Source organism: Uloborus diversus, unplaced genomic scaffold (assembly GCF_026930045.1).
Source record: "Uloborus diversus isolate 005 unplaced genomic scaffold, Udiv.v.3.1 scaffold_537, whole genome shotgun sequence".
In the NCBI taxonomy this organism is placed as follows: Eukaryota; Metazoa; Arthropoda; class Arachnida; order Araneae; family Uloboridae; genus Uloborus; species Uloborus diversus.
The window spans coordinates 67,873-80,261 of NW_026558722.1; the positions used below are offsets into that span (position 1 = coordinate 67,873).

Genomic DNA, 12,389 nt, shown 5'->3' on the forward strand with positions numbered 1-12,389 from the left:
TCTGACTTCCTGTTGGCAATATTTAATATTCTGTAAAACTTTATACTTGCTATTTGTGTATAAATGCAAGTTATGAATGTGTTGCCCGGGAACTAAATTTTGAATTAGTGCTTTGTAGCAGCTATTACATTCTGCTGCTGATTGAGTACACTGATTGAAATATACCTAGTTGAACTTAAAAATTTTATTATTTTATTTTTTTAAGTAATTTTTCTTTTTTTACCTAAATTAGGGGGTTTGCATAACCCATGCTAGTTGCAGTTCATGCATGGAATTATGTCTAGAATATACATTAGAATAATTTCATTTCTTTGTCTATTTAATACATGCATAGTATGTAAAAGCACATTAGCTGAGCTTTAAAAAAAAAAATAGAAGCTAATATTAATAATAAGGTAAGACAGATTCTTTCATTCTTTATCATGATACTTCTAACTATTTCTGACATATTTTATATATATATATATATATATATATATATTCTTTTATATATATATATATATATATATATATATATATATATATATATATAGGATTAAGCAAACAGAATTACAAATATTAAACAAATTATAAATAACAAATGATGATAAAAAGGAAAAATGCAAACAGCTATTAAGTAGGAATAGAAAAAGAGTGAATCCAGAGCTCATCAGCCGTGGAGGATTCATTAATTATGGTCAAAAGACCAAAATTTTAACTATAAACTAGAAGAGAATGCTTAAGCTCCAGTACATGTAATATAGAGTAACAATGGGCAAACGCACCACTTGCTAAGCTAAAAGCAATAAACTAGAGCTCAAACCTAAAACTAAAAGCAGGGGGTTTCGCCTCGACTAATTAGGAAAACAAGTTCCGATAATTAGCCTTCCACGGGACAGTACCGGCCAATAACAAAATTGTCTTACCTTGAAATCCGCGTAAACAAATCCAATCCATTGTTCAGCCTGATAAAAAAGCCAATCCATTTGTCAACAAAACATTAAAAACATAAAAACATATCCGGAAATCGGTCCATAGACATACCGAGTCGCCTGTTTCGCACGTGTAAAATTCATCCACCACAGTGATTCATAAAAAAATGGTTTGTCACGGTTGTATCATACATTTACACAGTTAAACAGTTTCAAAAGAAGCGAAATGTTCATCGAAGGCTATACTTAAGCAGATGTTTTCAACTAGATTTTTAGGGAAGTTATTATTAAAAAGTAAGTTTTTGAGTACTGAAATTTCTTGCTTAAATGCAGAAATGGTATTGCAAATTCTTTTAATTCTGATAGCTTGCGAAACAATAATGCCAATAAAAACCTTTTTACTTAGGCAGGAGGAAAAATCTTATAAACTGTTAACTGTGAAATTGAATTCACGTCTTTTATCATAGATTGTAGTGGAACAATTTGAGTCAATTTGTATGTTGATATCCAAGAAATTAAAGCTATTATGATTAGAACTGGTCTTTTTGAGCGTTAATGAACTATGATAAATAGTTTTGCTGAGTTCAGAAAAATTAGGAAAATTTATACACAAAAGGTCATCAATGTATCTGCAACAAAGAGGTGTAGAGGAAGGATTGTCAATTAAATATTTTCGTTCATAATATAAAAGAAAAAGGTTGGCTAATGTAGAGCTAAAATTAGCTCCCATTGCTATGCCATTAATTTGAAGATGTTTTCTTCAAATTTAACCGGGAGAGTAATTTCCACTCGCGGAAGTACTAAAGTATTTCTTCTGAAAATGTGAAGTTAGCATTTCAATGATTTGCACTAATATTTAGCAAAATTTTTTAATAAGAATAAATAAAAACAAAAAAATTTGTTTTAATTTGAGCTAAAAGCTGTACATGTTAATTATCAATAATCGATTACATATATTTCTGAAATAAAAAACTTATTATTAAAAAAAAAATTCTCATTCAGCTTTTTTCTCTTTTGTTTGTTTGTAGCACTTACAAAATGAAATTCAACCATTGTACATCCTAAATAAGAAATAGAATTTTCTCTTGCAATGCATTTAATATTAATCACTATAGAATAAATATTTCTTGACACTATTTTAGCTTTAAATCTTTCAGTGCTGATTACATCCATGTAAACAAATGAACAAAAAGCAAATTCCAAAGTTCTCTTGTTATACTGGGAGAACAATTTAGATTTTATACATGATTAGGGTTTAAAACTTATTGTGAAAACAATTTCCGACTACTTTTTTTTTTTTTTGAGAACACCTTCACATTCATTAGTTTCATTTCTCATATGAGGCACCCAGAAGCAAAGGAATGTAAGTACTAAAGTTACAATTTTGGAGATAACTAGTACAAGTAGTTGATGGGACTCTCATCAATTCGGGGGCAAGAGATGGTTTTACTTGCCCTGATAGGTGTTGCTGAACAGCATAATGTGGAAAAATACTTCAATGAAAGCGTACCTAAGGTTTGAACTTAGCACATGCTTTGCTCAAAACTTTGAAAGGTTCACTTATATCCCTTTGCTTCTCACTGCCTCTTCAACCTTGAAAGTATTTTCTTTCACAAAGTGGCAGCTCTTTTTTTTTTATATATATATAGCTTATAACGGTAAAAATATAATCATTTTGAAGACTGACTGATATCAGTGTGAGAAATTGGTTTATTGTTTTCAAAAAGAAGTCCTAATCAAATATTTGAAATTAACATTAATTTATTGTCAGCGCTTTTCCTTGAAAATTTTATTTTTTGCAATTATCATGACTAATCTGTGTTGATTGTTTGTGCAAAATAATTTTAAGATTTCGATTTCAGCGTCATGCTTCATTCAAAATGTTTGCATTACCTGTTGGTTTTTATGTGACACATGTTTCTGAGTTTTGTTTATTTATTTATTCATTCTTTTTTTTTTTTGAAAAAAACAAGTTGCAAAATAAACTGAATTTTATAAATTTTCAGATTTCTGCTCAGATTCATCAAGAACAGATACAACGTCAAATTCTAATGGAAAGAGAGAGGTATGCACACATGGGGGGACCAATGCCACATCCATCACCTTTAATTTCCCAACATGAAGAGTTTCTTAGGTACGTTATTTTTTATTTTGGTAGACAATGCCAAAGTAGGTAGAGTTCCTGCCTATTGCGTGCACTAGTGAATACACATTTATGTTTCTTATGCATGTCTAGACTTATAAATATGACTTACACTTCTCCCAGAAGGTAAATTCTGGCTGCACTCGTGAATACATGTATATGTGCATTGAGATACACAGTAGGCGCCGCTTACTGTGATCACGGTTAATAGTACCATTCGCTTAATGTTATCAGAATCACTTAGTCCGGAACACTTCTATATTAACACATGTTTAAAAAAAAGTCGGATATTGTAATCAGTGTCTTCGTTTATCGTTATCACTTATTCATCAACATTCAATTTTTTTTCCCATTTTTGGTCCTCAACAGAAATACAAAGGCAAGCATTGACAAGACTTACTTTCTGTGTGGTATTTTGTAGGTTTCAATAGCAATGCTATCTTTTTCTAGGAGTGAAACTACAGGAAGTTAGTTCTCACACCACCGACTCCTCCAAGATGTCTTTTGTTTGCATATGAAAAAATTCATTGCAAAGATTCATTAATGTCATTGAAAGATGGTTTTTTGATCAGGAGTCATATTTTATTTCACCAATTAGTATGCCTTAAACAATTGCATATTTTAATTTTCTCTTTTATAATTCGGATATTCCAATTTTACTAATTTATAATTTAAAACTGTGTTTTGTTGAATCATTAATTGTAATTCGCAGTTGCAAAAACTAATGTTTCTTAATTTGAAAGAATCATTATTTTGTGTCGCCAGGATTCTTTTTGGTTATTGTTAACTAATTGTATATGTCCCAAATTGATCACATTGAGCGGCGCCTACTGTAGTTTCAATGCTTCATAGGGTATTCTGACTCCCCCACCCCCATCTACTTCGCCAGTGATTGAGTCCAGTGGGCTACAGTATTTTATTTCGTAATGTCTTGAATTTGTTTTTTGCCACCTCAGACCAGAGGACCAACAATGATTTCAAACTAAATGTATGTACAGTACACAGGGTTCGTACGGGTCATGGAAATCCTGGAAAGTTAATAAAAAAAAATTAACAAATTTCAGACCTGGAAAAGTCATGGAAAACAAATATTTTCATTAAAAGTCATGGAAATTTATTTAAAGTCATGGAAAAATGTTTTGGGCAGTAAAAAAGTTACAATAACTAAAAGAGCGCTGGAAATATTGAATGATTTAGTAATATTGGCATATAAATTGAACGCTCTCAAAATCAAATCCGAGTTTTGGAATTCAATTTCATCCTCTTCTGTAACAACCGCTGGCCTTCTTTTTAAATGTGATTTTACTGCTAGGGCATCATTAATTTAAAATTCACCATTATTTTCAGCACTTCTTTTATTATATGTATAGATTCTGTAGTAGTGGACATGCACGTTCTTGATTTTGCCACTCCCCTTCAAAAAGTGTAATTCAATTGCATCCCAGTTCGTTTCAATTACTTGTAAAAAATTCATTGTTAAATTTATCAGAGTTTAGCTCAATATTTTGAAGGATTTATAAAATGAAGATTTTAGTCAAGCAATAGAACATAGAAATAGGGGAATTCTAATACTCTAAAACAGAGGTGCCCAACATACAGCTGGCAAAACTGATCCTTGTGGCCAGCTGAAATATATCTGGTTTAGAAAAATGAATTTACTAAAAGCGTGACTTTACTTTAATAAACAAATATACTGTCAAGTAATGGGTGATTAGATGCACTATTGACACATAGCTGCCAAGTGCTCCGTTTTCCCCGGAGTTTCTCCGATTTTTATTGCGCACTCCGAAAATCCGATTTATTCCAAAAAACTCCGTTTTTTTGACTTTGCTAGTACACTTTTCGATTTTTGAGGAAAAAGAAGAAATTTCCCTATCCTCGAAGGCAGGAATTGTGCACAAACTCAACAAAAGAGAAGACAATTTGATGCTTTGGAAGCTTAGTGTCAGAATAAACACTGAGGGGGAGCGTCGGTGGGAGATCGTCGTTTTTTCAATGAGCATTTCAGCTACGTGTAAAACGTTGCCGCCATGTTTGGTCATTCACAAGATGGAAGTTAGTAGACGATGCTTAAGCGCCTTCGTTTTCAAAGACAAAGCAGAATTGGGTGTTTCTTTTAACTGCAAACTAATGAAAATAAGCAAAATGTGCTGCAAAATGTTTTTTTTTGGTTATTTTAAATAATTTTATCGAGAAAAATGAAAACAGTTATACTATTTAAAATTTCATTTTATCTTTATTGCTTTGGACACGAATGTGCTAAAATTTCGCAATTAAATTGTAGTTTCATGGGGATTTTTTATTTTTAAATTATTTTCATGCAATAAATTCAAAATTTTATATCTGAATTTTTGACTTAGTCGCCATATTTGATCATTTGCGAGATTTTAGTACACAAGACTCTTAAGTGGCCAAGTTTTCAAAATCTCAATTAGATGTTTATTGCAATGCAAACTATTGAAAATAATGCAAAATGGGCTTTTTTTTTTGGAAAATTTTAAAAAATTTTTTTGAAAATGCAAAATTTTTTCTTCAGAATATTATTTTATCCTCATTGGTTTAGACTCTAATGTGCTAAAAACTCGCTATTTTGTCTAAATTTTAGTTTTTTTAAGGGTCATTAATTATTTATAATTACTTTTACTGCAACAAACTCAAAAATCTATCGTCTTAAATTTTTCGCATTGTTGCCATGTTTTGTCATTTGCAACATGGAAGTAGACAAGACTATTAATAGCCTAAGTTCCCGAAAACAGAATTAGTTGTTTTTCTCAATGCCAACTATTAAAAATAACAAAAGGCAAAAAGTTATGTTTTTTTTTTTAAATAATTTTTTTGAAGGGGAAATTTAATCTATTTGATCCTCATTGCCCTGTAGGCTTTGCTATAAGCTGAAACTATTTCATCTGAATTGAAGGTTCCTGCTGACTTCTCATTTATTTATTATTATTATTATTATTATTATTTTTTTTTTTTAAATAAATCAGAAACCTATTTTAACTTAAATTTTCCATGTGCAAAAAAAGTATTGAATCTCTCTGTAAATCCTATTCATCTTTTTTTTTTTTTAATGGAAGTTGTAAAAACTGCCTCCCCTCTCCAGTTTGTATTTCAAAACTTGGCAACATTGGTGGCCACTAAGTTTTTGGAGTCTAGTGGCCACTGCCACTTACAAAATTTCAGAGTCTTGACCTTTACTATGAAGTTGCTTTACTTCCAAGTATAAGAAGTAATTGTGTTTTTTAATCTTCAATATATTTTCAATACATGTAGGATATGTATAAACGCATATTTTTAAATAAGATTGCAGTTTTATTAAATCAAACAGTAATCATGTCTTTTTTTAACTTTTCAATATGTATCTATGTAATGTTGCTTTTTTAATGTAAAATAATTTGGTTTTAAACTTGGTTGTAGTTTTGTTGAAAATCTAACATGAAAATTCAGAAAAGCATTGTAAAAGTGCTTAGAATTTATGGAAACTTATGGTACAGAAAGAAGGTTTAGCGCAGGCCACGATTTCATGCTCCTATTTTAACCCTCAGTGCTCCTATTTTTTCCCTTTAGTGCTCCTATTTTTTGTATCTTGAGGTTGGCAGCTATGTATGACACCAAAGGGCAATGTTTTTATGAAGTGAATTTATTATTGGAAACTTACTAATGACATATTCAATTTTTGTAACATTCATTACTATTCGGCCCTATTTATTAAATATTTAGTGGACATTTGAACATCAATGTATTGCATTCATTATATTTTTACTTTACTTGAATTTATATGATAGACGAATAAGAATAATTTATTAGTTTCTGCAGTGTGTACTGATATTTTTAGAGTCACAAGTAAGTGCTCTCATGAGGTAGTGGCATTCACGTAAAAGTTTTTCTAAAGCCCATTTCCAAAAATTGGCGAGTTAAATGGTTCTACATTCTTCGTATAACATTATCATGAAAATTTTTATGAAGTCATGAAAAAGTCTTGGAAAAGTCATGGATATTTTTTGTCCAAATTGAGTATGAACCCTGAGTACAGAACCCGGGTTTATCCAGGACATGTTTTTGTGGTTGGATAGTTGTTGAATGTTGCTTTTGCATGGAATTAACATCAATAGGAATTTGCTTTTTAAGTTCCTGGAGCCTTTTTTCAATCTTTTGTTTAACAATATTTAGATTCTACAATATCAACTACAGTAGACCCTCATTTTACGCGGTTTCGATTATACACGGTTTAAGATTTGACACCTTTATTTTATTTGACACCTTTATTTTATTTTACACGGATGAGTTTCAGTTTTACGTGGATGCAGCAAGGTAAAATTTTTCTTTTTTCAAAATCCAAACTCCTAAAGATTGCAGATTACGCCTAATCAACTATATTTTGGTATGCCTATAATCGAGCTAGGGCCACTGGAGACATTTTATACGATTGGTTCCAGAGCTCTTTCCAGAAGTAAAGTTATTAAACTCACACAGTTTAGAACTCCCTGGAAGAAGAGCTTTTAGAAGTGACAAAGGAGGCCAAAAACCAACGAGGATACCGACTTCGGTGACACAACCAAAAACGTTCAGATTGAAAATCTTGAGCCATTCCTAGACAACTGAAATGATCTTTCTAATTTGTTAATGAAAGAAGATTCTATCATGGAAATAACGCAAGTGGTCATGGATGCGTTAAAGCTTTGCAAAGAATTACAGAAAAAAAATTCTTAATGACTGCCAAAAGACTATCATAGCCAACTCTTCTTTTTAAACAGGATACGAAATTAATTTATGTTTTCTTTATGCATGTTGTGCATAAAAGTCGATATAAGTACACGTTAAAATTATTATATAATTAGTCATCACTAAAATGAAGTATTTTGTTATCTACAGAACCAAACCCCTATTTTAACACTAGTATTAGGTCTCAATTTATGCGGCATTTCCCTGGAACGTAACCCCCGCTTAAAACAAGGGTCTACTGTATCTCAAAAATTCATGAAACCGATATTAGTTTTCAATTTAAATAAAATAGGGAAAATGTCTGTTTTTTTGGAGTGTCTTTTTCAAGTTTCATCCGGGAAAACATTTTGGAAATTTTGCCCAGTGTGTAAAATGACTCTCCAATTTGAAAGTTCGTTTTTGTACTGAATTTCCCGAATTATACGCAAGTAATGCAGTATTTATAAAGAAACTGTTCACATTCTTTTTGTACAGTAGACCATCATTTTACTCTGGTTTATTTTGCTCAGATTTGATTATAAATGGTTTTAAGGTTTGATGACCTTGTTCTGTTTTATGCTTATGGGTTTTGATTTATACAGGTGCTGCATTTTAAACAAATTTTTCCCCTCTCCCAAAATTCAAACTCCTGAGATTACTGATCATATATAAATAACTGCATTTTGGTGTGCTAATAAAGATGCTTGGGCCACTGGAGACATTTTTTGCGATTGATTCCAGCAGTAAAGTTTTTTAAACTTACACAATTCAGAGCTCCCTGTAAAAAGAGAGCTTTTAGAAGTGACAAAGGAGGACGTAACCAGCGAGGATACCGACATTGATGACACACAACCAGAAACCTTCACATTGAAAATTTAGAGCCACTCCTTGATAATGACAAATGAGGCAGTGAGAAGCAAAGGGATATAAGTGGACATTTTCAAGTTTTGAGTAAAATGCGTTTGAGGATAACATCCTACGTAGGCTTTCATTGAATTTTTTTTTCCAAATTGTGCTGTACAGCAGCACCTACTAGGACTACTGGTACTATCTCTGGCCCCAAGATAGAGGAGAGGTTCACCTACCATTTGTACTGGTTATCTCCAAATTTTTAATTTTGCCACTTGCATCTCTTTGCTTCTCACTACTTCAATTGTAAACCAAAATCGGAGAAAGATTGCAGCACGATTACATCAAAACCCTAATATGCATGACATGTGGCATCAAAGAAACGCTAAAATAAGTTGAAATTTCTTTGTTTTCAACAAGTAGTAAACAAAAAAAATAATAATTTTGAATAAAATGTTTTTTTTTAAAAAAACTTAAATTGTGAGAGAAATTTTTTTTTAAGTCCAAGTGTTTTTTCAAAATCTACAAGTGGAAAAGTTTCAATTCTTATGCATTGCTACTTTAACCAATTTTGGTTACTTTGAAAAGATTATTACTTAAACTTAATTTTGAATGAAGCGGGTAACCTGGAATTTTCTAAAAAATAACCTGGAAAAGTCGGGGAATTTTTTTTTTAACGACAAGTGTATGAACCCTGATTTTTCTGATTTGTTAGTGAAGGAAAGTCCTGTCATGGAAGTGACGCGAGTTATCATGGATGCGTTAATGCCCTACAGAGAACTACAGAGTAAGAAGAATAAAAACCAAGTTTGTTCGTGTTTCCTTTATGCACCTTGTGCATATGTATCGAAATAAGTACAAATTAAACGTATTGCATATTGATCTGCCTTTAAATGGAGGGGAGTATTTTATTAACCCACATGTTTCAACACTATTATTAACTCTTAATTTACACTGCATTTTTGTGGAACGTAACCCCTGTGTTAAACGAGGATCTACTGTATTTGGAAAAAATGCTCACTTTCTCAAAAATTGCCGAATATTTTTTAGACGAGCTGATGTGTGCATCACATGACTTCCTTTTACTCCAATTTAATGTCATTTCCCTATTATTGCCACTTTTAATGTGATTCAATAGTTTACTCTCGAAATATCACCAACAGTGGCCCCAGATTATTTTTAAAAAAAATCCCCTAATTTGTCGCCAAGTTGGCAACAAAACTTTGCGTTATGTTGCCAAGTGGCCGCCAAATTATAACACCGCTTGAGTTAACATGGAAATTAACGATGATTTCCCCCCCCCAAAAAGGGGCAAAAGACTCCTTTAGAAACACGGGAATGCAGCCAAAAGGGGGAGGTGCACAATTAGACCCCACTAGGAGTCTACGTGCCAAATTTAAACTTTCTAGGATGTACCGTTCTTGAGTTATGCGACATACATACGTACATACAGACGTCACGAGAAAACTCTTTGTAATTAACTCGGGAATTTTCAAAATGGATATTTCGCATGTCTATACGTTCTTAGGCACTTATCCACGTGTGTTCGAGTCGGGAAAAAAAAAACTCAACATTCATTCGAGGGGGAGGGGGGGGGTGAGTAAAATGGAAATTAAGGTTCGTTTTTGAGTGAAAATTTTTTCGCGAATACAATTCCTTTTTTGTAAAAGGAAGTAAAAATAACGGGTGAATCGTGCAAAAAAGTTCCCAATTTTCTGGATCCTTGGTAGAAGATTCTGTACTGTATATACGTAACATTTTATGTATATTTTATTTATATCACCTATATATAAATTTATATTTATCCCCTAATATATTTAGCAGCACGCTCTTTGGCTGTTTAAAAAACTCTTTCTTCAAATTATTTTCTTTCCCCATCTAGACAACAACAGCAAAGAGAACGAGAAATGAAACTTCGATCACTTGAAGAAGCAGCCAGAGGAGGCAGACCACCAATGAACTAGGGACCAATAAATTTCTCATTGAGAGAAATTGTACATATTAATCAAAGCATAATTCTGGAAAAACATATGTAATTTATACATTCATAATGTATGCATATATATATATATTATATATATATATATTATATATATATATATATATATATAGGAGTGTATGTATAGATATATACATACATATATATATATATAACACAAACTTTCTAGCTAGTCTTATCTATATTTTAGTGCTTTGGTTTTCCACAAGTATGCATGCATAGTTATGTATATTGTGTATATATTGATATATACATACAAAATTGTAAGGTAGCTTTTGAATATAAAGTCTGTATGGATTTAAAAGGGTTAGCTTTTAAAATTTAGTACAAATTTTAACATTTACATTAAAATTCTGTTGAATTAATCACAATTGCTGCAGATGTTTGTATGTTCTCTTCTTGGATCCTAGATGTGAAATGAACTTGTTAGTTTGATGGTGATCATTTGTTTGCAATTTTTTTTTTTTTAAATATCCTTTTTAAATTTTACAATGAATAAATTGTAGGTTCATTTGACTTATTTTTATTATATTTTAAACACGTGGGGTAAATTTTGAATTATGGTGCAATTTTAAAACTTTTTTTTTTCTTTTTCAAGTTTTCGTAATTTGTTAGTTGTAGAAATATTTCAAATGTTAAGATTGCAGTACTCTTTTAATTTTTACCTGCTACTTATAACAGAATATTACTTTAAAACATTATATGTGTAACATTGGGAAAAAATAGTCCTTTTGCAAGCTTTCGAGGTTTGTTTTTTTCATTTGTTAAACTAAAAAAAAAATGTTTTTCCTTTAGCTTATTTTAAAAATATTGCTTCTCAATTAAAATTTTCCCACGAACTCAAATTCTTTTTTTTTTCCCCACTTCATTTTTTTTTTTATACTTAGTTTTAAAGGTTTGCCTTATGAAAGCTGCATACAGTTTAGCTGTATGAAAAATTCTATGCTTTTCACAAAGTGTTTTTTTTTAATATTATATATATTTGTATATATTTTAATTTATATAAATGTTATGTATTATATAATTTGTCTTTGATAGTTAATATTTTATCAAGTTATATTTTATTCCTAAAATGACGTAAGGAATTTTCTAAGAAATTGTTATTTTACCTTCAATCATGCTAGTAGCATTTTTAATCTTAGTCTCTTGGGGGGGGGGGGGTTGAATTTTTTAAATACTTTATATAATTAATTTTATAAATTAAATGATGGAAAAGTAAATTATCTTTGCATATTCATTTTCGTTAGACATGAAACAATAATAACAATGAATACAATAATAACATAATTTTGAAAAACATTTCTTATTTAACAAGTGAATTGAAAATATGTCATTCCACTTTTAGTTGCAGATTTGGAGTTTGAATAATGAAACAAATATTTAAATATAGTAATTAGTTGCTAATCAAGGGCTGGCACAAGGAAGGGAGGATGGGGGCAATCATCCCTCCCTCAAGCCCCAATATTTGTTTTAAATAGTAATTAACTTTAAGAATATAATTACTAAGTCCCAAAAATAGAATTCTAGACGATACTCAATGATGCTAAGAGGAGGGAAGTTCAGGTCTTTCCCCTGGAAGCTTTCCAAAATTGAAGTCCTGAAAAGGGAGTTTCATACCATCTTTGATGACATTAGAGGAAGAGATGGGGTTCAGAGCTCAATCAAAAAGTTTTTGAATTTAATTCAAAGAAATGCAATTTTAGGCGATCTTTTTGGTGGGTTTAAAGAGAGGAAAGGTTTGGGCTGCCTCCTACCTTACATTTTTTGAAGTTGAAGTCTTAAAAAT

The 12,389-nt window shown here is 31.0% G+C and overlaps 1 protein-coding gene across 1 annotated transcript in view; it reads left to right on the forward strand.

The window, feature by feature from the left end:
* The window catches only part of LOC129233572 (arginine-glutamic acid dipeptide repeats protein-like), a 57,484-nt gene extending 46,916 nt beyond the window's left edge, over positions 1–10,568 (forward strand). Inside the window, 2 exon segments of the mRNA XM_054867583.1 lie at positions 2,918–3,045; positions 10,487–10,568. Coding sequence (XP_054723558.1) covers positions 2,918–3,045; positions 10,487–10,568 — 210 coding nt within the window.
* The last annotated feature ends 1,821 nt before the right edge of the window (positions 10,569–12,389 follow it).